The sequence below is a fragment of the Athene cunicularia genome (assembly GCF_003259725.1).
Source record: "Athene cunicularia isolate RWA chromosome 18 unlocalized genomic scaffold, athCun1 chr18_part1, whole genome shotgun sequence".
Taxonomy (NCBI): domain Eukaryota; kingdom Metazoa; phylum Chordata; class Aves; order Strigiformes; family Strigidae; genus Athene; species Athene cunicularia.
In genome coordinates this window covers 2,459,026-2,484,129 of record NW_020799123.1, presented here as the reverse complement: position 1 = coordinate 2,484,129, position 25,104 = coordinate 2,459,026, and the positions used below count along the sequence as shown (strand labels likewise).

At 41.1% G+C, this 25,104-nt stretch overlaps 1 protein-coding gene across 1 annotated transcript in view; it reads left to right on the top strand.

The window, feature by feature from the left end:
- STX8 (syntaxin 8) overlaps positions 1 to 25,104 on the top strand; it is a 110,305-nt gene that overhangs the window by 150 nt on the left and 85,051 nt on the right. The window contains exons 2-6 of the mRNA XM_026861181.1: positions 302 to 401; positions 3,895 to 3,989; positions 5,682 to 5,792; positions 14,801 to 14,925; positions 16,367 to 16,459. Coding sequence (XP_026716982.1) covers positions 302 to 401; positions 3,895 to 3,989; positions 5,682 to 5,792; positions 14,801 to 14,925; positions 16,367 to 16,459 — 524 coding nt within the window. The remainder of the gene's footprint in view (positions 1 to 301; positions 402 to 3,894; positions 3,990 to 5,681; positions 5,793 to 14,800; positions 14,926 to 16,366; positions 16,460 to 25,104) is intronic.

Genomic DNA, 25,104 nt, shown 5'->3' with positions numbered 1-25,104 from the left:
CGGGGCGCGGTAGCTGCGGGCCCGCCGCTGGGCCGGGGCCGGAGGGGGCAGTATCAGCTGGGCGGCTGCGAGCGTTTGGTGGGGAGGTTTGGGGGATAATCTTTCCTTACAGAGGGATTTTTTCTCCCGAAAAAGCTACTTGTAGGTAACTCTAAAGAGCAGTTGTGACCATACCGCTTGCTCTCCCACCCGCGGTGGTGAAGCGCAGGCGGTTTCCCCGCGAAGCCGGGTCGGGCTGCGGTACCAAAGGCCGGGCGGGGAAGGTGTAGGTCTGGGGGCTCAGCTGCCGCCTCTCTTCTAGGCTCTCGCTGCACGGAGCCGCCTGCCAGGTCGCCCAGGAGGTGGCCGAGAAAATCCAGGAGCGTAACCGGTGCCAAAGGACCGGGGAGAATCCAGCCAAGGTACTCAATGCGGTTTGTGAACGTGGATTTTTTTTTTTTTTGATTGTTGTTTTGTTAGTCAGACTTTGCTTTTAACTGTTAGAATTACTGGTTAAGTATTAAATTTGCAGCAGTCAGATGCGTCTAGGAAGCTGCAAGTCCTGAATTTCCTGCCCCTCTGGCCGCAGAGGGAAGCCTGGAAGGTGTGGCAGCACAGTGATATGGCCAAGAGCGCCGTGGGCAGGGGGTGACACTCCTGCACCCTGTTAGTGCTGGCTCTGTCAGGTCACCCTTGCTGCCAGCTGGGCATCTGCAGATTAAAAGTTACATTTAATGGCAGAATAAGGTTTCTAAATTAACAGTAGGTTTGTAGCGTCATAAAAACAATCTTGGGTTTAACAGTAATGGATCTTTTATGCATGCAATAATGCTGGATTTACAAAACGAGAAAAGGAGAAGCCGTGGGAGTGTTGGGCACATGCTGCTGACTGTTCAGGGCTGTTGCTGCCAGGAACAGAGCTTTCTTCAGAGATCTTGAGTCTGAGAGATGTTGGGATGCATGTCAGCTTCTGTGTACTCTTGTCTTTGTAAATATTGAATAGATATCTTTTCCACACGAGGCTGGCTTGTTTCCTTTCTGTAGATCAGATGAAATATGAATTTTGAAGCCTTTTTTCATACGTTTCTAGCAAAATATAAGACCAGAGTTAAATATGAATGAGAAGCAGAAGTTAGACCTTACCCAGGAATTATGTTCTCCATCTTTTCGTGTCCTGTTTAAAAAGTAAAATAAAAAGATTCTCAGGAGGCTGTCTTCCTTAGGTTTAAAAGCCTCATCCTTCCCTTCAAGAAGCGTAGGAGCCTGCTTGATTACACACCCCGGGGATCGTGCCATTACCTTCTCCCTTGACTGTGTTAAGATGAAAATGCATGTAAGCCCTTGAGTCAGTCTTTTATAATAATTTGCATAATTCAAACCCATCTGATTTATTTTGTAGATTCTGCCCTTCTTTATAGCAAGGTGACACACGATGGCTGTATGTTCTTTGCCGGTCTCTTTGCCGATAGCTTTTAAAATAAAATGTCATTTTTGAAGTGCTTCTTTTAAAGAAATGATGGAGAAAACTGTGTAGGCTTTATACAATAATCAGTGCTTTTTAATGAATGACTCAAATTTGGCATGAATTGAAAAGAGGTTTCAGAACGCCCAAATAAGTGGGATTTGAGAGAAATATTTTCTCTAGCTGTAGAATTGTGAGAACTGTTTAGAGGTGGTGATTAAACTCCCTGCTTTCAAGAGGGTGAAGTTTTAGAAATTGTACAGATACACTCAAGCAATAGAAGACTAATAAAAATTGCTGCTTAATCCATCTGTATTTACAGAGCACAAAATTCTTTATTTGCATCGCTGCAAATCTGTGATGTGTTCCAAAAAGCCACAACAAAATGTTGTATTAGTGTTGTTTGAAGCTTTTCTGGTACTGTAACTCTCCTAGGTTGTGTTTTATGGAAACATTACACAGTTAACTTATTTCTTCATAAAATCATTTGTTCCGTGCCCTGTGTTTTCCAAGTTCAGTTTCCCTTTAATCCATTAACAGTAAAGATGAATATTTGGCAGTGTTTGATTCTACTGTAAACAAGTTTCCAACAATGAGAGAGTTGTTTTCATAACAGAAATGAATGTTGAGAAATCCATGGCTGAGCAGTCATATATTCTATGACTCCTGAATGTTTTAACAGAGGAAAAAGTCTTTGTACAGTATTTGCCTGGTAGGGAGAATGTAAACAAGTTTTTATTTTTATCATATTTTGCCATTAGCAAAAAAAACCCAAACCCAAAACCAAGCCCAACTTATTGCTTATTACAAGAAAAAAACAACAACCCTTATTGCTGAGCAAAAATAGAGCATAAAATTTAAAATGGAAAAAAACCCAAACCCTATAGGGAAAGATTTCAAGCCAGCACTTACCATCTATGAACTCTGTGCTATGGAGCTGATCGTAAAACTTCCATTGGTTTCTGCTTAATGGAAGTGAAATCTTTTGTAACAACACTGCAATTTCTGACCGGAGTAGCAGAGGGTATCTGTATGTTAGATGACTTTCTTGGACATCTATACCTTTATGTTACTTTGCTATTCCGGGTCAGTTAAATGCAGCGTTTTCCACCTGGACATGAGTACATGTGAAATGAAAAGACCTTTTACCTGGTTGCAAAGCTAGAGGATATGCAGCAGCTTGAACTTTCCTGGCAGCATTTATACCTCATCTTGGCTTCGGAAATGTTGCTGTGGCGTTCGGCTGCTTTCGGTCTGAAGGTGGGTTTTGGCTGCGTGCTCTCAAGGCTGCCTCGGTGCGGTTGCATCTTCTTTCCATCGTTGTATTCAGTAGTGTTTGAGAACAAGTTGCCGAGTCATAGATTTAAACTTGCTATCAGGGGATTTTTTTTGGCATCTCCTGCTCCATCCCTGTGCAGGTAGCAAGTGCAGTTTAGCTGTAGGCAGGATCCTTGCAGCATGGTGACTGTTCAGTGAGACTCTGGTGTCTGGCCACTGCCTCTGTGTCTTCAAGAGCTCAGGAATGAGTCAAAGCAAATATTATCCGTTACTAGTTCATCACACAGAACATCTGAGATTTCTAACCATTAAAATCCACAGCAGGGCTAATATCTTGTAAACAAGAAGCACATAAAGTCTTAATTAGGATGACTTGCATAGTTAATTGCAGTTACAATGTTTTTTCCTAGTATGTTCTACATAACTGGAATGAAAAGAAATAACACTTAAAGAGGAAAAACCCAGAGGATAATGTCAGCCTTACTTGGGAAGGGGTGGGGAGCGAGGAGGAGGATTGCCACAAAACTTGGGCTTGCTCGCAGCAGGGAAGAATGTGAATGGTGTAACTATGTCTGTAGTAAGAGCAGATGCATCTGAATCTTGGGCAAGTCAGTCGTGAGAGGGTCGGGAGTCATAGGTGCTGCTGGGAAGGGAAATGTAGGAAATCTGAATTTTTTTGGGATCTTTAGTTTAAAGTCTGTAAGAGTTCAGCAGAGGGAATGTCTGAACCTGTAGCAACTTTCCTTCTAATCCTGGGAGCTGGGAAAGAAACCTGGTGGCAGAAGAAGCTGGCGCCTGTATTTGTATTAAAGATCAGAGAAAAGAACTGGAAAACTAACTGGAAACTATTAAAATGTGCTGAAATTTTTTGCCCATATAAAGGAGCATGTTTATAAAGTTTTGAAAGAAAGTTCTCCATATTAAACAGCATTAATGCATTAGAACTGTGTTTGCGAAACTAGTACTATTTGTCTCATTATTTTGTAAGCAGTCCAGACCAGTTAACTGTACCATTCCCTCTGTGGCTCTGAGGCTGTCTTTCTTGGTTTAGAATGGAGTCCTGCACACCAGTATAGCTGAAGTTAAATATATTGTCACCTGCGTGTAGTAGTATTAAATTTTATGCAAGTGTAACTCAGATTTAAAAACCCCAACATCTCTTTCTTCCCTTTCAGCTCAATGTGATTATCAGATCGTCGCTGCAGAATCTCAAAGAGAAGATTGATCAGCTGAAGGACTTACTGCTTCGGGCTGTATCAACACACCAAATGTATCTGTGTAAACATCAACTCACTCTGTATTGTGGGAGAGAGTGGAAAAATGTGCTTTAATTGTTCTGCCACACAGTTAGGGTTTTTTCTTCATTCCATTTTTAGAAGACTTTGTCACTAGAACTTTGTCCGTGCTGCTGTTTAATATTTTCATTGCAGCTGTAGTGCAGAAGAGTTGGGAGCCTGGGCAGCCCTGGTCTGGTGGCCGTGGAGCTGACTTGGTTGTCTTTGTGTCGCAGAGAAGCTTAACAAGATGGTCTGAATAGTCTCAGGGCTGCCATCATCTTGCCTTGTGCGCTGTGCTGACACTGACTGAGAGGCTGGTTTGTGAGCTTGTCTACTAGAAAACTCTCTAATGGTTATTTTGTCTTGGCTCAGTTGCTGGCTGCAGGAGTGCCGGTGATTGCAAAAAGGAAGGATGAAGCCTTGTTCAGGGTGTGGGCAGGAATGTGGCAGCCCTGACTTGGACTGATTTAAGGAGCAATGGAACTGCATCTTTAGAATGATGTCAAAACCAGTTTAAAATATGCCTTAGAAATCGGAGGTTTTATTCTCTGCCCTGTGGCCTGGCTTGGATTTGCTGCTCCTTCCGAATGCTGGGATAGTCAGGCTTAAGGAGTCAGAGAAGTACATCCATCTCCCTGAAGATACCCAGCAGCAGTCTGGTTTAATGAAAGAATATTTAATTTCAAGCTTACTATAGCAGAAATCCTTTCTAAGCACAGGCCCACGAGTGCTGTGCTGATGGCCAGGGGTAAAACTTTCCTGCCCAGTGATTGCTTCAGAGCAGACAAATACTGCTGTGGCAGAAGACATACAGAAATCAGTTCAGCTATTGCATAATCTACTCAGCAATACTTGGAAGAGAGTAGTCCTTCAAAATGTCACTAAGTTTGATTAAAAAGAGAAAACACATGTTCTTTGTCAAAGCTGCAGCACTTCAGGGCACCTTGTTGTTCAGAGATACTGCATGAATTGTTTTTCTGCTGCACCCTTGGCTATTTGGGGTGTTCTGCTGTTGAATTGCAAATGGGAACAGATACTCAAAGTAACTTTTTGGTTGTTTGTCTGTCACTTGGCTGGGGGCTGCTCACCTGGTCTGTGTTACGAGCCTCCAGTGAAATAAGATGTGATGTACCCTGCTGATTTTAGAAGCTTTATTCTGTTTGGGCCTGCCCCGTTTATATCATAGCAGTATAAACTGGAGCTCTTTGGAGAAGCATCATCCTTCCTGAACTTAACCCCTGCAGTACTGTTGTACATTCAGTGTTACAGAAGAGATCAACTGTGTAGGACTTCTTAGGAATAAATGAAAGAACAACTATGCTGGATTTTGGAGGGTGAAATGCTATTCTTAATACTTATGCTAACTTGGCAGCAAACAGCCTTCCAGTTCTCTTTATTATTGAGAAGATGACCTGACGATCACTCTGTGGTCACTGTATGAAACTTTTTCTTTGAGATATGTAAACTTCAGAAACACATTTATAATAACAGCAGATTTCATTCAGAAACCTGTGACCTATCCTTCTCTTACATGTTACAGACTTTTCTTGAGTTAAAGCAGTGACTAGTTAATTTTGATGATCAGGAGATCTGATTTATTTTATGAATGTATAACAGATATGATTTTGTATAACAAAACAGTTTTCCAGTGTTTTTAAGTTTGGTCCTTAACCAAGTATCATCAGCACGCAGATGGAGGGAGACAGGAGGCAGAATTTGGTGGATGACCTTCTCACACGACAGAAACAGCTTCAGGCATCTTACAAGAATGAAGGCACAGAACCGGATGTGATAAGGTATGGCATTGTCACCTCAGTGAACAGTGTGATTTGTGTTTTTAGTATGCCTGAAGATAATGCATCCATTGAACTAAATTGCCTCTACATGTAGCAGATTGTGGTTTCATTTGCTTAGAAATCATGTTCTTTTTTTAGTGACAGTATCATATATGTCTACAAAGCTGGGAAGGACGAGGGAATGAAGAATTGTTGGAAGAGGTAATAGCTCACTAAGTGATCTAGTAGAGTCAGTCACTGAGTGATGGATCCCACCGTACATGGTCTGTGTGAATTGTTGGAAGGAAAAATGTCAGGACAAGGCTTAAGCTTCAAACAGTCCCCAGTGATCATACTTTGTAGCAGTCAGCAGGGGCCTTCAAATAGAATACATTTAAATTTCCATTTTGGTGTGTCCTTTGCAGCTGGGAAAAATAATTATATTTAATAGCCTTCAAGTTGTGCTCTCTTTATGCAGTTCACATGTCCCTTTCTAGTGGGTTATATTTGTCATCTCTAACAGGTTCTTAGAAAGAATCCATCCCTGGTGGTCTCTTATCAGAAAGAAAGGCAGAGCCTTTTCCTGAAGTGTGAAATTCAGGCCTCTTGCCTGAGTTAATAATTAAGGAATGCATCAGTTGTTTTTAGTGGGAGTCACACAGGTGCTGTGTCTGTAACATACAAACCATATTAGGCACAGACTTGGTATATAAGGATACAAAAAGACATCTTTTACTGCAGATGTTGCAGTCCTGCAACCTTGGTGTGCAGGGGAATAAAGAAGGATGGGTTGTTTCTAGTGCTTTGTTAATGGCCTTTTGAATTGTGTCTGTTTTCAGTTAGGTCAGCACCAGCTTTTGCCTGTGGAATTTCACTCACGAGTGCTCCCCTTGGCTGTACTTCAAGAGTTTTTGGTAGCTTCAGTTTCTGCATGAGCATGCATGTGTCTTGCTGAGGAGTTCCTTGCAGCTACTTTACATTCAGGAGCTTTTATAGCTTACTGAAATACCAAGTTAAAAATGCTTATTGAGCAGCAGAATTGAGAGATTCCTGTGGGTTTGTTACCCTTCTCTTTCCCCAACTCCAATAGCATAACCCACCCTCACTTTTCTCCTCATTCCTCCTCTGTCCCCCAGTGTTTTCAGTGACGTCCTCACTGGCTGAGAGAGTGTCTTAGGTTCATCTTGGAGCTCTGCGCATGCTACAGATGGTCTAAAGGCTCTGCTAACAAGGCTCTGTTTCTTCTGCCTCTTCCATCTGTGTTGTGAAAGTTGATTTTTTTTTTTTTCTTTGAGACTCCTTTTTCTTTCAACGTGTTTAAACTCCCCAATTAATTAATTGCTGGAGGAGAGAGAGGAAAAAAGGGGTAGCAATAAATAAGCCTGTTCCTAAGCTAGTAGCCAGGCTACAGACAACAAAATGAAGCTGCCATTTCCTCCTCCTTCTGCAAGCAAATGAGTCGCAGCTCTACCACCTTAGCACAGGTTTAGGGCAGCGGTATGTCAGAATTGTGTTGAAGGACAGCTTCAGAAGCATCCTTATGATTCATTGGCTGATTTGCTTTGATCTCTTAGACTTGAGCCAACATTCATGCAAAAAATGAAAAGCCCTTCTATCAAAGAGTATGACTTATCCTACCTCCTGACGCCATGCAGGTCACTAAATACTGCTCTGTGTGAGAGTTACCATTCTGGCTGAATTCCAGCACAGTAACTGCATTTGCTCTTCCTAATTTTTCCTTTGCAGATTCAGATAATCTTCTGCCCTGCATAACGGTGCAGAAGGGGAGCGGAGCTGCAGTCTCTGAGTTTGCAGAGCTTGTTGTATTCCCATGGTCGATGAAATTACTCTTGAGTGTGGACTGTAATTGGTACAACTTTGGTTTAAAGCTTCATTTTTGAAAAAGTGAACATACATCCTCAGAAATTTTATATGAATCAGGGCTGTTGGCCCTGAGCACTTATTTTATTGATGGGTGGGAAGCTTTAATGCAGCAGGCACAGACTTAGGCTGGCTGTGGGTCATGCAAGGGGCCGTGCTCTGCCCTGTAAGCCCTGCACAATGCTGCACGTGTGCTCTGGGTCATACCATGTGGCTGAGCAGAGCTTCCTCACCTCTGCTGACCTGTGGTGTAGTGAGATCTGCCCTGAATGGTACAACAGTGCTTCTGTGATCTGGACATGTGATAGAAATACATATATTTTAAAAAAAATTTTAGCTTGTGCTTCTAGGTGACAGGCATTTTCTAATACACTATATTCACTGGACCTTTTTTGTAGCACATAGTGTTGCATTTTATACATGCACATATAAAGTTACTTGTGGGAGGGAGAGTGTTAGAGCCCTCTTGAGAAAGTTTCTCACCTTTGTGCAATGTCAGTGCTCAGTGTTGGAACAGAACAAAGCTTCATATACTTTTAACCTCTGAGACATTTGAAGAAATTGACGAGCCTTTTTGCTGATGTTCTTTGAGAAACAGTCCCTTTTCAGTGCTGTGCTCTTGAAAAAGATAGACACAATTTTGAAGCTATTGTACAGTGAAAAACTGAGTACAATGTGAGTGTTGTGTTCTACCGTAACTGTTGAAAGTAGGATTTTTTTTTTTGTACTTGTTACTTTGTGTATCTTGGAGCAAGTAGTATGAGTTACTCAAAGTTTAACTGATGGTTTCCTGTATTCATGTATGTATTCATGATTTGTGAGGGTCTGTTCAGTAAGATGGTGTAGAGGTTGATTTCTCTCAGTTTTGTTCTCCAGTGTGGTGTTTGGTACAGCCAAAGCACGTGTTTCACTTTGTGGTTTGTTGTCTTTGCATAACCAGATGTTGTCAATGCAACACGTGTTGCGGATGGTAAAACTGTAGACTTTGATCAAATCCATTAATTGTTCTAGACCAGGCATTCTCCAGAGCGCAGTGCAAACTCAGTTAATGCATTGATGCTGGTTTTCACATCTACCAATAAGTCAACCGAAACCTGTAAAATAGCAAATAATGTCTATGGGGACTGACAGTATGAGAAAGCTCTTGTGTGTCACTTGTTCTGAGCAGTCCATAAACTGCTCTGACCTTCTGAAGCATGGCCCTGCAGCAGGGCAGCATTGACACGTGGCTGCTGTGGAGTGGACAGAGGGCAGGGATTCAACCTAGAGCTGCCCTGGCGTAATGGTGTCGAGGCAGATGGGAGGAAAAGATCAAAATGCCATGATAATTACAAGCTCTGTTAGAAATGATCAGGGAAACCTGTATTTTTCATCACAAGGTAACATCAGAGACAGTATTTGCTAGTGTTGCAAGACTTGAAGTTTTATAGTTCTCTTAACTTTAATTAGAAGTGCCAACTATGCTGACTATTCTTTGCATGATGATTTCACACCCCTTCCATATTCTCCCTTGTAGATCTTGTTTTCAGTGCAGAGATGTAACCAGGGCCTGAATCTTGTGTCAGGAAGTCAAACCATTCTCTCTTCCCTGAGCCTGGCCTGCACGTGGGTCTGTAGGGAAGGAGCTTGTCTCCCCTGCCTGCCTTCTGCTTGTAGGGGTGGAAGACAACAGCTGCTGGTAGGGTTAACCTGCTTTTTACAGCACTGGGTTTCTCTAAAATTGTTGCAGAGCTCTGGAACAGTGTTGGATTTTAGTAAGTGGTAAAGGCTACTTCAGTGTGTCTGAAGTCCTGAAAGTCAGCTTTTCCCACTGCATTAGAAAAATCAGCACATATTTGTTTGATTAAGTTCTAGCAGTGACACTTTTCTCTGGTTTTGTATTGGTTTTCTGTATCTAATCCATCTCTGATGTGACAGCACACATTTTCAGAAGTCTTTTTCTTTCCAGCAGTCATTCCTTTCATTAACCTTCTTGCACCACTGATCACAAATTTATTGTCCCCATGGCCTATAACAGTGAGGGTTTCACTAGAATTAATCTTCGTTTATATTTGGTCACCATTCAGTGAGTTTTACATCCTTTGAAAACTGCTGTAAAGCTATGTCTGATTGTGAAGTACAGTGGCCTTAATGCTCTTAGTATTTATCCTAACTGACAACTCGGGCCAGAACACCGGGCAGGACGCTACATTACTTTGGTATAGCATTAGTTTACCTTCCGGCGTTGTCGGCCTTAATTAAGATGCAACTGGAATTTTCCAGGGGAAAGGTGGTGCTGTTTATGTGACTCTGCTTGAGCAGGGTCAGTTAAATTTTCTATAATTGGTTTTCAATAGGAAATTTCATTATCTTCTCCCTTCTTTTTTCCTTGGAAAGAGATCTGTGCAGGTTATTCTAACAGATTTTAATGGAGTAGAAATCCCCACGGTTTTGCATTATTTGAAAGCGAGAAGTAAAATAAGCAGCTAAAAACGTTGACTTTCTAGAAATGACAATATCAAAATTTTGTGAGTCTTTAAACATTTGTGGAGGCAAAGGAATCAAGAATATTTTTCTTCCTGTTTGACTGGGTAGTCAGTGTGTAGAAGTATATGTCAGTCACCTGTGAATAAATTGTGTGTACTTGAACATGCCTTTTGGGTTTCTTTGGATTTCTCAGAATTCAAAGGGGGAACAATTTTGTGGGACGCAAAACACCTTAAGTAATAGCTACTGTAGATAACTTTTAGAAGAGTCCATATTCTTTTTTTATTTAATGTGGGTTACCATTTTTTCTGTTCAAATACTTTTCTGTCAGATGTAAGGTTTTGGTCTTAATCCAAACAGGTGTTCTGCCTAATGCCAAATAGCCATTGAGTGCCCGACTTTAATCAATAAGCCATTAGGTGCCTAAATGCTTTTGTGAATCTGGCTCTTGTTTATGAAGGAGCAAATGCTTTTTGGAAAATAAGATTATAAATAGTTATTTAGGTGCCTTTAAAACTCCTTCCTGATTTCCTTCCTGCTGTTCTGATGGGGGTGTGCTGGCTCTGCAGAGAACAGTGACACTCCTGGCACAGAAACAACCTCGGGCAGGAAACTCCAGGTAGTTTTGGGCAAACTTAGGAGGCTAACCTCTCCTAGACACAAGGCTAATCGCATCCCACCTCAGAACGCCGCAGCCAGAAGGGCTTCCAACAGTGACTGGTAGGGAGGAAGGAAATCAGGAAGGAATTTTAAAGGCATCTGAAAGGGGACCCCTTTGCCTTGGGTGCAGAGTTGAGTTTCAGGTGATGAAGTTGATCGTTTTGTGAATGAACAGATAGTCTCACAGGAGTAGATCTGTCTGACCTTTTCTCTGGATGTAATTATACAAGGTGCAGTTCTTTCTAGAAAGAATTCTTCTTTTTTCATAATTCTCATTCCCAAGGAGTGCAAGTGGACGGTAGAAGTGAGACTGTTTTGATGAGGGCTATGTAAGCTGTTTTATAATATATTTAGTATTGTGCTACATCCAGTCTTGCATGGAAAGTAGAAAGAAAATGGTAATATTTGTTAGCAAAATTAATCTCTGGAAATGTTTAGTGGTGTGTATTTTGAGGGTTTGCATAGGAAAGTGAGACTGCTGTGAAAAAAAAAGTGTGAGTGTAAATGTTGTTATAAAGGTAACCTTCCCTGGGGACACTAACCCTGGTGTAGAGGTACCTCCTCTGTGTAGCTTCTTGCCACAACCCCCCCCCCACCCAGACAGTGTTTTGAGTGGACGTGTTAGTGTGGGGTAAGTGTGCCAAGTACACATCCAGCTCGCTCTGTGCTGCTCCTCTCTGGGCACCTGCTGTCCTGTACAGGCACGAGGTGGTTGGGAGATGCTTGTTCTGTGCTGTGAGGGCAGGAGCAGCTGTGCCTACATTGTGGGCAGGAGTTAGTGGTCCTGGAGGTGCCACAAAGTAGCCGGTTCTGCTAGTCGCTGTCCGGCATCCTGCTGCCTTGTGCAGCATTCGCTCATTGAATCCAGCAGGACCAGTTAACACCGCAGGTAAAGAGGGTCGAGAGCAACATGGCATTTCCTTAAATATGAGATGTGCTTCTTTTGGCTCTTATGCTGGTGGAGCCGGGGAAGTTCTCTGCCAAGTGCAGGAAATGCTGCCCCTTCTGTAGGCTTTCCAGCAGGAGCAGTTCCTGTGGGGAGATCTCCACCTGGGAAGGTACCTGGAGGGGATTTGGATGTGCTTGTGCTCGTGTGGCTTCTCCTGGGATTTTCTGAGGAGGAGAGACCTTTTGTTTTGTACATTAAAGTTATACTTGTTTTATTTACTAGCTTGGCACTTTCTAAAATACACTGCTTGCCAGTGTGAGCAATTGAATCGTAAGTGAGAGAATACCCCTGCTTCTTCACTGTGGCCTTGGAGATTGACCTGTGAAGCCAAGCTGAGGTGCCATGGACACTTCAAAGAACCCCACTGTATAACTATCGTTAAGGGAATGTTCAAGTGATCATCCAACCAATTGTCATATGACCCAGGTTTTGTTTAAAATTCAGTCTTGCTGATCAGTCTTCTAAAGCCATAAGCCTTGATGTGTGGCCTTGGTCTAAAGTAAGTGCTGGTTGACTAATCTAAGTTACTTGGGAAGTTTTATAGGAATTATCAGTGAAACAATGCCTTCTGGAAGATAAGCCCTTCCTTGTTAAGCAGTGACATAGCTCCCTGATTTTAAAACCCATCATCTTTTATACTTGGGTGCATTGCTAAGCCTCATAATTAGTTAAATCTGCTCCTATAATCAAAAGCTATCCGCACACTCCACTGCTCTGTGACGGTTTCAAAGATTTATGTGATTAACTTGGCGGAGGCAGTGGGTGGCTAATTGGATAAGCTTTAATCTTCACACCACCAAAGTGAAACATGGTAAGATCAGAGGAAGTAGGAAGTTATGCTGTGTTGTGTGGGAAGGTAGTTACCAAACATGTCAAAAAGATTATTGTAACAAGCAGAGCAGTTGTCATGACCCAACCTACAAGAATAGGGCAGATTATTAGGGGGGAGGGAGAGAGTGAGTGGTTCAAATTATTTCAAATTTGCTTGCCTTGACTTTTTTTAACAGGCAGAAATAGTTATGCTCTTTTTAAAAAGCAGAGAGCGTTGTTTCTTTCACTTTAAGTAATTTTGTCAGATGTTAACATTAGTTTTTGAGTGCTTTCTTATTGAACTGCTGAAGTGGGTGGACTGTAACGATCTTTGCATCTTTAGAAATGTAATGCTGCCTTTGTGTCTGGGTTTGTGAACCTGGTAGCAGTCACTGTGAGACCAAAAAATACAAGAGTGTATTTAATCCCCCAAAGCAATGAAGAAAGCTAGGTAATGTGTAAAACTGTATTTCAGTTGTGTGTCTTTGTCTAATCAAGTGTGATTCCCTACCTCGATAAACACTGGTAGGTTTTAAGGGCAGTGCAAAGGATTGGAATACAGAAGAATCCCAGCTCCTTCGTGGGATGTTGGTTGTGAGCACCAGCTGGTTGTTGGCCTGGTGGGGTGGGCTGGGTTCTACTTCAGGGTTACAGTAAGTGCTTTTAGTCCTGTAGCAAAAAAGTTCTTTTTCTTTTGATTCTCTAAATCTGTTGCTTTGAGATGAAGTTGAATGAACATGTTAAAATTTTAAGTGAGAAGAGGTTAAGTATTCTTGAATGTAACTGGCTGTATGAAGTGTGTAGTGCTCTGCAAACAGAGCCTCTAGTTTATTGATGGCCCAAAACTCTTGTGGTGATGAATTATTTTTCAGCAGTGTTGATTCATCTCACGGCCAGGAGATGTCTCTAGTTCACCATAATTCCTCAAGGACTGCCAGACACTAGTTCTGTATTTTGCTTGAATGCCCTGGCTGGTAGGACTTCAGTCATCCCTCTGGGAGCTGGACCCTATGTTGGCAGGGTGCATTAACTCCTCCTAGCTCCACTGATACTTGTGCAGAGTTAACTTCTTTTGATACAGGGTTTTGACTGCAAAATGATTTTGAGCATGTGTGTGTGTACCTCACAAAGAAGGGACATGGACTCAATTTTAAAAAAAAATTAAAGTTTAGGTCTTACTGTAATGAAAAAATGTTGAGAATTTGAGAGATCCTAAAAATGGTCATTGTTCTTGTTTTGTTTGTGGAAGGGCTTTAGAAAAGAACAGGGCAAAAGTAAATATGAGAATGAAATAAAGTTTGAAAAAAGCAAAACTGGAAGCCAAAACTCTTATTTCTGTACTGCTGTTGAGGAACTCATCTTATGATGACTCTTACCCCAAATCTGAGTTGCAATTTTGGGTTCAAGTGGCTCACAGTCTGTCATATATTTTTCTTGTAGGAGAAACCAATGAAAAGCTGAAGGGTGGAATCCAGAAATCTGGTATTGAGAGAAATATTTAAGTGCCATTTCATTTTACTGCTTGAATTTATGTGCCCTGGACATGAGAAACTTGTTTTCCTTTGTAACCAGGGAAGTGTCTATAATGTGAACAGCCTCAGGTCATAATTCTTTTAAAAGAAAACCTGTAACTTGATTACTCTTTCATTTAAGAGTGTGTGTGCCTGGCTGCTTGTTCATGTTGATGCTAGACTAGGAAATGCAGAAGAGTAACTGTGTGACTTTCATCTAATTTTTGAAATGCAGAAATGTTCCCTTTTAGGTTTGGTCAGGATTGCATAAAATTAGTGGTCTCATCTGATTTGCATCTGGATTAACATGTTTATCCTTTTACTGTTGGAATCTTTCAGCCTGTACCTCATTGTCTTTATCAGTTTATGTTTTGATCACATAGCAGATACATGAGTATGTATATTCCCAGCAACCCTCTTCTTTTTGTAGCAGTTTTAAATGATGTGTGTTCTGCATGCAAGCAATATACAATATGAGTATATGGTATACTTTTCACCATGTAGCTTAATTATTCAATGCAAAATGAATTCTCTCTCTGCTTTACCACCCCTAGGCAGTGTTATGGAGCCTGAGATATATTTGTTGTTGGAGATCATTAGATTCTTTTTGGCTAATTTCTTCTATGGTTGCAGAGAATCACATAGAGTGCAGCAAACATGTACGCTTCTGTCTCTGTCAGCCAGTCTTGTAAGTGCAAATTATACAATGAGTGGATTTTGTGTTCAGAATTATTTACTGAAGCTATTTTCAGATCCAGCCTAATGACGGGAGGGATCAAACGAGGTGTAACCAACCCATGGCTCTTGGAAGAATCTGAGGAAACCAGAGGGCTTGGCTTCGATGATCTCAGGCAGCAGCAGAGAAGGATCATAGAAGGTAGAAGAGTCTGCTTTTTCTAAGCATCTCTAGGACTCTGTGAGGATCCCTTGTTAGAAAGTCAATACAATAACCTGTGCTGAAGTTTTAATCTGGAGATGTCAAACTTAATAGTTTCAGATAGTTGTTTTCTGTATTTGCAGCAGTATTGTGCTTGCAGTATTCTTAACTGGAAGTATCTTCTTAAATCAGATTTTCAAAGACCGTACAGGGCATCCCTGATTTTGACCATAATCATGGTTTTGGTTTGCAGTAGAGATCTCATTAACTGCACTGAGTGTAGTGGTATTCCTGCTGTGCTTCAGGCTGGGATGCATTAGATGTATTGTTGAATTGGAACAAGGTAAGGATTAACTAATCTAAAAAGGGTCTTTAGATTTTTAGCCCTCAGCATCTGTAAGGAATCTCTAACTTTGGAAGTGTTGGAAGACCTCAGCCTGTGGACATCAGGTGGTTAATGAGGTAATTTCTATGCAATTAAAGTATTGGAAGTGATCAAATGAAATCAGTCTCCAGATAAGGGCCGCTTCAGTCTGCATGTGAAGCAACATTTATAGCTACAGTTCAGGAGAATGGTGTAAACTCTGTTTGGATGGTGCAGGAGAAACCTCAAGCTCCTGTTTTTGATTACACCATGGGTATTGTCTGAGGAGGCTGGAAGAGGTACTGGGGAGCAGACCTTCATCCTGTGACAGGGAAGGGGGTTCTGGCTGCCCTGTGCAGTTTTGCAGCTGGCTGGCAGTCTTGCTCTGTGTGACATCGCTGCTTTGCAGTTTGTCAGACCACTGACAACCTGGCCTCCCGCATCTCTTCTTGTTCTGCTTGACAACTTTGGGTAAAGATGGCTCACAGTTTGGTTAAGGTGCTTACTAAGGACTGCGTGGTACCTGCCAACTGGAATAGCAGAAGTTCTTAATAAAGGAGTGTCTGCAGAGCTGGGGGAGTACATCAAACTTCAGCTGCCTTCCCTGTGTCCCCTCTCTCAGGCTCTCTTCCATGCACTCTGTATCCTCTTGCAGCTTTAAAAATCTATTTGAATTCTTTGGTGTTTGCATCACCTGTTTGTCTTTTATTCATGTTAAAAGTTTCTTGGAAAATTTAAAAAGGCTAATCAGGGATCTCTCTGTGTCTGCCAGAAAATCTCCTGCATTTATGATTGAGTAACAGCTGAATGTTGAATTATTGCTTTTTTTTTTTTTTGGTACACACCCTCAGCTAAATGTCCCAGCCAGAGCGGACAAATTAATTACCTATCATTCACATTATTTTACGTGTGCTGTTGCCATAAGGATTAATTTTCATGTTGTGTTGATGTGTTTTTCTTAATACATTTTAACTGTTCAAGCACAGCATAGATCTTTTTCTTTACTTCCCCATCGTTTATAGTTTGGTACATCAGCAGTTTTTTCCATAGAACTTTACATATATTTTTTTGCTGCAGAGCAAGATGCTGGACTTGATGCTCTTTCTTCAGTCATATCCCGGCAAAAGCAAATGGGGCAGGAAATTGGGAATGAGCTGGATGAACAGAATGGTAAGAACAAGATTCATAGAGATTCATTTTGCCTCATTTTTGTGTAAGATTGTGATTTATTTGTTTTTTCACTGATACAACTGCACTGCTTTTTGCCCACAAAGTAACAAGACGATACTGTAAATGTTTGTATACGAACAACCACTACAGATTCTATCCATTCATTACGTGTTTTATTGTGTTTGACTACATAACCTGTGCGTGTACAATGTATAACACTATATTTTTATCAAGTCTGCCTCTTGAAAGAAAAGACTGGTGACTATTGTACAAAGCACAAAATTAATTTTGTACTTGATCTTTTGCATTTTTCAGTTTTATGACAGTTCTTAAGGTAAGCTTTTCTGTATTGCAGGGTTTCACTTGAGCATTCTTATTCTGTGTCTTTCATTATTTACTAAATGGAAAAGTCTTGAGCCAACGATTAAAGGAGAGATGTTGTATTGTTTGCTACAAATGACTTGGATTTTGAAGGTTTCATGGCATTGAATGCAGGATCAAATTAAGTGCAATATCGAACTAGAAGAGTACCTCTTTTCTTTAAAATGAGCCAGTATCCAAATGGTGGAATTGCTCTCCTGTTAAATATGCTTTGTTACTCACTTAATTGTTCGCATGACATAAACTGTCCCTAGGAGAGCAGATCCTCCAGTCTTTCTGACTTTTTCATTTCTTACAATATGGTAATAGTTCAATTAGAGCCTTGGAACCCTGCCAGCTTTCTCCCTTGCACAAAGGCTTGAGCCATATGGTTTATCCTTGGGTTGTGTTGTTCTTAACCACTGAGAAGGTAAATGTCCTTTTACTTGCTAATAAATGATAGGCTTAAATCGGCTTCTTCCTGGACCTATATTTTTTTCCCCATTGTATTTCTATGCATGTCTGCTCAGAGTGAGGGGGTTCCCGTATTAACAATCACATAACATGAAGTACTACTTGGGAGCTCCATTCCAACTGAGAGTGAAGTAAGAGGACATCTTTCTCATGTTTGCCTTTCATACATGGCTAAATCCAGGAGGGATATGAAATGTCTAGAATATGTCTTTATTAATCTTAAGGTTGTTAAGAAATGGTTTGCGCAGCTGGGAGAAACTATGCTTAGTGGTCTTGTCATATTTTGATCCTCTGCCTTATGCGAGTAAAGACATTTTCAATTAGAAATCTTGGTTTCATAAGTTTCTTCTATTAACTGTTGTTTAAAAAGTCATATTAATTGCTTTTTTTTGCTCTAAATAGAAAACAGGTGGGAAGCATGAACATGTTTACTATTTCTCTGTGAAATCTTGGTTTCTCATCAGGAAACTATATGATCTATGTCCTGTTTCCCTCTGTTGGGGGTAGGGGAAGGTTCCCCAAATCCTCATGGTTTTGGGACCCTGAAGGTAATGTGTATTGTACCATCGTATTGCTGCGTGACCCTGCCAGACTTTTTCTAGCAATGAAGCCTTGAAACATCTGTGAAATTGGGAATGCATTTAACCCTCCTTTTTGCAAATAATGCCAGTTTTGTTTGTTGTACAGATAGTTACAGAACCTCGAGCAGAATTCTTAATGTTTTCATGTGAACTCTTTTTTGAGCTAAGGCAACTCTTGAGAAAGATGGAAACTTTCCCAAGTGCTTGGAGTAAGAAGTGGTGAGGTTTGCCTGTTGCTGACGGCAGGCCAGATCCTGGGGGAGGAGAAAACACTGAGTTGCCTCTGCTTTTCGCTGTCCTAGAATCACAAGAATAAAACCTGCCAGCCATGCAGAGCGCGTCATTTGTAGATCTTTAAGCATTCTGAAAAAGATGGGAAATAGTCTGACTACAGACGGGCAACCAGATTGCTCAGAGCTTGGCTTCTTCGCTACTGAGCAAGTGGAACTCCCATATTTTCTCTGACTTTATACAATCTCTTTTTTTTGTGGTGGGTTTTTTGTTTTTTGGTTTGTTTTTTTTTTTCTTATACAGGGAAATACGGTCAGACATTTTGTTGCCACCAGCACACTGGAAAAGCTGAAGTCCTTAGCAGTATGTTGCAGGGGTTACTTTGCCTGTACACATCTTATTTCATGCCCTGTGCTTAACTATCTACAGGCTTTTCTCAGGCGCTGTGCCAATCTTGTGTCACTGTTACACGGTCAGGTTGATGAGGATAACTGCCCTGTAATTTCCCCTTACTTGGAATCTCTTTCCTTCCTAGTGCTGCGTGATAATGACATAGTCTGTATTGTGGGGAGGCAGGGGAAGTTCATCTTCGTTAAGTGCTGCATCAGTATTTCTTTTTATTCAAGTCAAATTTTCCATCAAAGTGCTCTTTTCTGCAGGAAGCTTGACTTCCACTTCCCTGGCCTGCTTTGGATGTTCCCACCTTCTGCAACTAATTAGGTGCCTTTAGCTTGTTCTGGAGTCATGATAAAATATGGCTTAATTCAGAAGTAGCTGATAATGTCTGATGGTTAACAAAACAGACTTCAGGCAGCTGTGTAACTGTACTTATTTTTTTCCTTCCCTTGCAGCTCAAGCTCTCTGTTTGGTTGAGATATTTGCACTTCCCAGCTCTTCGAGGTGGCTTGTGGCATTTTCCCTTGAGTGCCAGTGGGTGTAGCTGTGCATTTGCAGATGCACAAGTGTTGGAGGCATCCTGATTAATTATGCAAAGTTTACTACTTGAGTAGACTTGGTACATGTAAATTCTTTTGTGTTTGTTAAATGACTGAAAAATGATTAAACTTTGCTTTTAGAATGGTAGTTACTTTGGCGGTATCTGTTTTGCTTCCCTGGTGGGCTGACAAGCAGTGATGAGGAGTAAGGTTCAAGGTTTGTAAGAGGGCATCCCACAGGCAGGCCTGACTCGGTTGCTGAGCTCTCCAGTGCCCGTCTTCCGTCCAGTCTCTCCGAGCTTCCTCCGTAAGCACCAACAGGGATTGCTCAGGTGTGATCCCTCCAGCCTACCTGACACATCTGCCTCGGGGCAGGACACAGCCTGGCCTGGAAAAGCCCATGTTTCCCCACTGATCATGAAGCGAGCCTGGGCTTGGATAGAGGTGGCTGCTTTGCAGACATCTGCCCTGAGCAGATGAGTCTCATCCTTTGATTTTGTTGTAATGTGTCCAAGTTTTAATTGGAGTCTCATGTTCTTTACTCAAATATTCAGTATAGCTCTGTCTCTGTGATTTTACGGCTCTGCTCAAAGCTGATGGTCCTTTTCAAACCTCCTGAGTACGTAGTATTTTGCACTGATGAGCAAAGTAGAAGCAGAGTACCAGAAGACATTGGGTTTTTTCGGCCTCAGGAGTCTGCTAGCAGTGGGAGAGATGGGGGATTAGCAAAAGAATTTTCCCATCATTAGTTCCAAATTTGGCCCCAGAAAGCTTTCTGTAATCCTTTCATCTGTTACATAAAAAAAAAATAAAAAAAGAAAAAAAAGAAAGAAAATAGTGTAAATGGCCTCTGGCCCTGTTGATGAGGCAATCTAATCTAGTGCAATAATTTCGGAAGAATGCTTTCAGAAATTCTGAATGCTGTTTGTTTTACCCTTATAGAGATGTCGTTTTCTCATTGTGACATGCTTGCATGAGAATATAGTACTCTGTGATGGATAGTAAATATTGATAGCTTGCAAAATTTGTCACGTTTGGCATTTTTACCACATTATTCTCCATTTAATATACACCACTGAGGATGGATTCTTTTGCTTCTGCCTCCATTAAAATTTATGTCCGAGCATAAATATGTTCATGAGTAGATAAGCTGCAAAACCAGACCTGTCTATGTTACTTTACTGGTCAAGAGAATGCTGTACACAGAATGAATATCCAGGATGCTTTTAACCCAAATGGATCATTTTAAGTAAGTGATCTCTCATAATCAGGCTTTAATTACATGGTTATGTAACACTTAAAATTTCTTGTAAAAATCGAATTTCTAAAACCAACCAAAAATTGAAGCATTATGTTTTTGGTTTTTTTTTTTATAGCTTTGCAATTGGAGGTTGCTGCGTCACTCTGGTCATAGTGGGTGGCACACAAGCCTCCGAGGTGGACTCAGCTCTGTCTTTCATTTGGTGTCAGTTCAATAGTCAAAGTCTGTGACTTGCCTGGGATATGATTTTTGTTAACCTGACATGCTTCCATCAGAATGCAATTTAGAGACTCCGTTTGGGACTGGAGCCCTGCTCTAGCTGTTTCTCTGTATACACCTAGAGAAGTATTCTTGTAAAATCAAAGAAAATGAGTGAAAGTGTTGTTGGAGTTGCAGAGACTTGTTGAAAACAGCATCAGAAATTACAGTGCAGCCAAGATGCAATTAATCTGTCCTAGGGAAGTGTTCAACCACAAGTCTATCGCTTTTGGTGCAGATAGCCCAGTCAGGATACGTACAGTAAATTCTTCTCCTAAAGATTATTTTACATGGCTATTGCATAATCAAAAAAGGAACCCTGAAGTCGTTTCACATTTCTGTTTATTAAGAACATTTTTGCTATAATACAAACTAATTAGCATTGTGTATGGAATATGTTTGAGTTATGAGACTAAAACCAATGGGGCTGTGGACATATTACATCATTGTTAGGATTAGTTTGTAAATAAGAAATGATTAAAGATCAAATTTTTAAAAAATGTTCACCATCTTGTCTAAACAATATATGTTTTCATCATACAGAGTTACAACTCCGCATGCTTTGACCCCCTTCTGAGATGGCTTGAGTCTGCTGGTCACTGGGATTTGAAGGTAGGTGTTCAGCATTCCTTGAGAAAGGCTGAGCACCAGCAGGTTCAAGTTTTCGAAAAATCTCTACAGAGAAGCATGTGTTTTTAATATTCAGATGTAAAATAACCATCCATAGCCTGACTGACCTCATACTATGCAGATAGATTTTTATTTTGCTTCCCGAGCTTATTGTATGGAATAGAAACTACTTCAGTTTTACTGGGGAAATGATCTGTCTTTATTGCATGCTGTTGAGTTGGATTTAACCCTTCTTAGGGGAAAAATTAACACCCGTGTTAAAATACTGCTTTTTGTAATGAGCAATCTAAATAGTGGAATTCTTAGTCTCAATATGAACACTCAGAACTTGAGGAATGCCAACGCTGAGGCTAGATGGCACTTCAGCATGTATTTCTAGGCTTAGGACAATTGCATACTGTTTTCTGCAGGTCCTGTCTCCTTTTATGTGTAGGACTCAGTCTCTTCTGGGGTTGATTTGAGCATACGTGTTGACAAAAACAGTTTGTAAGGTCTCTGTCTCATTCCTTCCAGGTGTGGGAAAATGTTTAGTGATTAAGGCAAGGGCTGTAAGAGGTTTTTGTGGTGGCAGCAGCAGATAAATGTTGCCCTAGAGCATAAAACTACCTCTGTTCCTGCCCGGGGGCTCTGTGATGGTGGTTAACTCATCTTAACTAAGCTTTTTCAGAAGTGATTCCCTTCTGTGTGTCTGACTTGGCATCATAGGGTCTGGTTTACCAGTGTTTTGAGCACTGGCACTTAACAGAAGTTGGTGTGGGCTGTGCTCTGGATGTAATGAATTCTGGAATGCTTCGGTTGGAAGGGATCTTTAAGGATCATCTAGTCCATCCCCCATGAATGCTGGGGAATACAGAATCATAGAATCATTCAGGTTGTAAAAGACCTTTAACATCAGGGAGTCCAATCATAACCAAACACTGCCAAGACCACCACTAAACCATGTCCTTGAAATATATGAAAATATATTAAATATTGGTTGGAAGGATAGATAAGGTTTGATTTATGTGTGGCTTTTTAAAAAGAGGTTGAAACCCGCTTTTATTGAACATTCAAAATAAACCTTAACTATTAATTTTCTTATTTTTCCTTCTGAGTTGGGCATGATAGTGTTTCATCTCCCAAGGAAGCTGTCAAAAATCAAAATACACTTGTACTTACTGTCAGGAGGGCCATCATTGATCTGGGAGGAAGTTTTTAACTCTTCAGAGTTGGAGTTGTATGCAGTCCATAAGGAATGCAGCCTGGTGCTGGATGATGAAGAACAAAATATGCATCTGTCAAGGAAGTAAGCCTTGCCTGTGCTGACTGCTGAAGGAGCTGTGTAATGAAAACCAAGGCTACACTGAGTTTGCATTGGACTGGAAAAATGTATCTACACAAAATAGTATTATTTATAGCGTTTCTGAAACTGCTGCTTCAGTGTTTCCAGTGTTTATTTATCTGTAAAATTTCCTGGTATTATAAAAAAGAAAACTGAGAAAAACAGGGAAGCCACTGCAGTATGGATCTGTCTCCAAGCCTGGGTCAGCAGCCAGATGAGAACACCTACACAGGGACCTCTGCAACATAGGCTGACAGGGTAATTTTCCCGGTGTTGGATGATGTGGAACAGCGTGCGAGAGGTGTGAGATGTCTTGTCTGTGGGCTTCATGTACAGTTGCTGACAGCAGAGGTAGGAATAAGGAGTAAGCATCTTTGTGCTCCCCTTCATGCTCTGGTGGGATAGGGTTCTAGCAGTCAAACTCTGCTGGGAGAGCTCTAGTACAGCAAACCAAACTATTTGTGCGTATTGATGAGATGACAAGTCTGCAGTGGCTCTCATGTAAGTCCTTGTTAAGAGTCAGTTGTGTCAAATGAGTTTGGACTTAATAGGTGGAAGAGCCTTATGAGTAGGGGAGAAGAATTGGGTGTCATTTTGACTTTAGTTTTGATGCTGTCTCATGAGAACTACTTGTAAGTAGTCTAGAAGCATGGGTTCAAATGAATAATCTTCAATAGATGTGTTGTTGACTGGATAATTATGCTCAAATTAGGAATTGGCTGTACGTAGTTGGAATAGAACTAAGTCTTGAGTTGGGCTGCGTGGGTCAGTCTGGTTCTGTTCATCACTGTTGTTAAGGTTGTGGATGCTGAAGTACACAGTGTGCTTACTCAACTCCTCTGTAATACAAAGGTGGGAAAGACTGCAGCTATGTTGGGAGTAATGCTGACATCCTCCAAATGATCTTGAGAAACCAGAGTGAAATTCAGGCTACCTGCAAAGGATGACTCTTCTGTAAGGTTTAATCAAATTAAAGATGAGTATAGTTTATAGGGTCAATTCTTAAACATGAATGAACAGTATAATATTGTGGAAAAGGCTCTGTACAAGCCAGTGTTTGGAGAATATGTGATCCTTTGTTACACTTGGCACCGAGGAGGAGACAGCATATAGGTTGGGCCATGGTGGACCTGGGAGAGGGCCCAGAGGGTAGTCAAAAGCACTGAGGCGTGAGCCACCAGGAAAGATGAACTGCTGGGGTAGCTGCATTTAAAGAAAAGGCTGAGATGGAAACAGAGTGTTCTTGAAGAATGAAACGAGTGGGTTCGAGAGGGGAGGGAGAAGGCTTTTGCTAATAGGTTTGAGTCGAGGTCAAAAGGAACAGGAAAATTCTTCTAACAGCAGTGAAGTGGCCCATGTCAGGAGGTTGGGAAGTCCCTATTGTGGGACATCTTTAAGAACATGTATTATTTGTGACAGCTTGAGCTGAGTTACAGCAGCAGATGGACTAGACAACTTATTTTCTGTTGTGGCCTTCTCTAGCTCTTTCTTTCTTCTCTATTCTACAACTTGGCTTCCTTCAGACTTCTCATTCTGCTGCTTTTATTGAGTTGATCTTTAATCTCCCCTTCTGAATGTCTAATCCTCACTTTTGAAACCGCCCATCAGTATTCCAGCATTCTTGCTCAATTAGTTCCCCTTCTGGGTCCTTTTCCATCTCCAACTTCTGTGTGTCTTAATGTGAAAGCATTGGGGTACTGTAGCTCCTGAGGCCACTGGAGAGTCTTAACGTGTAAAAACCAGCATTGTTCTGAAATGGCTGAGATATTTTGGCTGAAACTTTTTTTCTAATTCATTTGTAAGCAGACATCCAAGTTGGGAATCTTGAGCCTGAGTCGTTAAAGTTTTTCATCATTTTAAGCGACCGAAAATAGGGCCTTCTCATGGGAGGGAACAAATAGCCTTAATAGCAAGTCATGCTACCGAGCCTGTGTGTGTATTTTTGTTACACTCTATGTACACATAATACTGGGTGATGATACTTTTTCTTTCAGTGTTTTTTTTTGTGGGTTTTTTTTTTTTTTACAGCTTGACACAGCGCTTACAGAAACAGATAAACCAGCAAGGCACAACCTGGATGAGGATAAAAGCATTGCGCTTCTGAAATGTGACTGGGCTCCTACATACTCACACACACACACAATGAGTCTGTCTGGCCTCTTGGCACCGTTCACATTTTTCCTTGAATAGTTCAAGCCGTAAAATAACTGTTCAACATTTGTCTTCTCAATTATGTGGATTTTTCCACAGTTAGTCAATCCCTACCTCACCCACACTGCAGTGGGGAGGGGGGAAACTGTCTTCCTTCATCAGTCTTCACGGTGATCAGAAATGCTGGAGAAATTACCGCTAAGGAAAAATAAGTTTCTAACTTTTTTAAAGACTGTCAGCATTTTTCGATAAGAATTATGGTCTTAAACATCTTGTTTGTTAAGTCTCATCTTTAGTTTTCTAGCAGCGCTTATGGAGAGCTCTAGTAGGGATGTAAGCCTCAACTTTTAGCAGAAGCGTTTCCCATCTGCTGCTTCAGGCATTTGATTTAAACTGTTTAAAAAGAAAACAAAACCTAGCTGTAATTGTAGATATTTCAACAC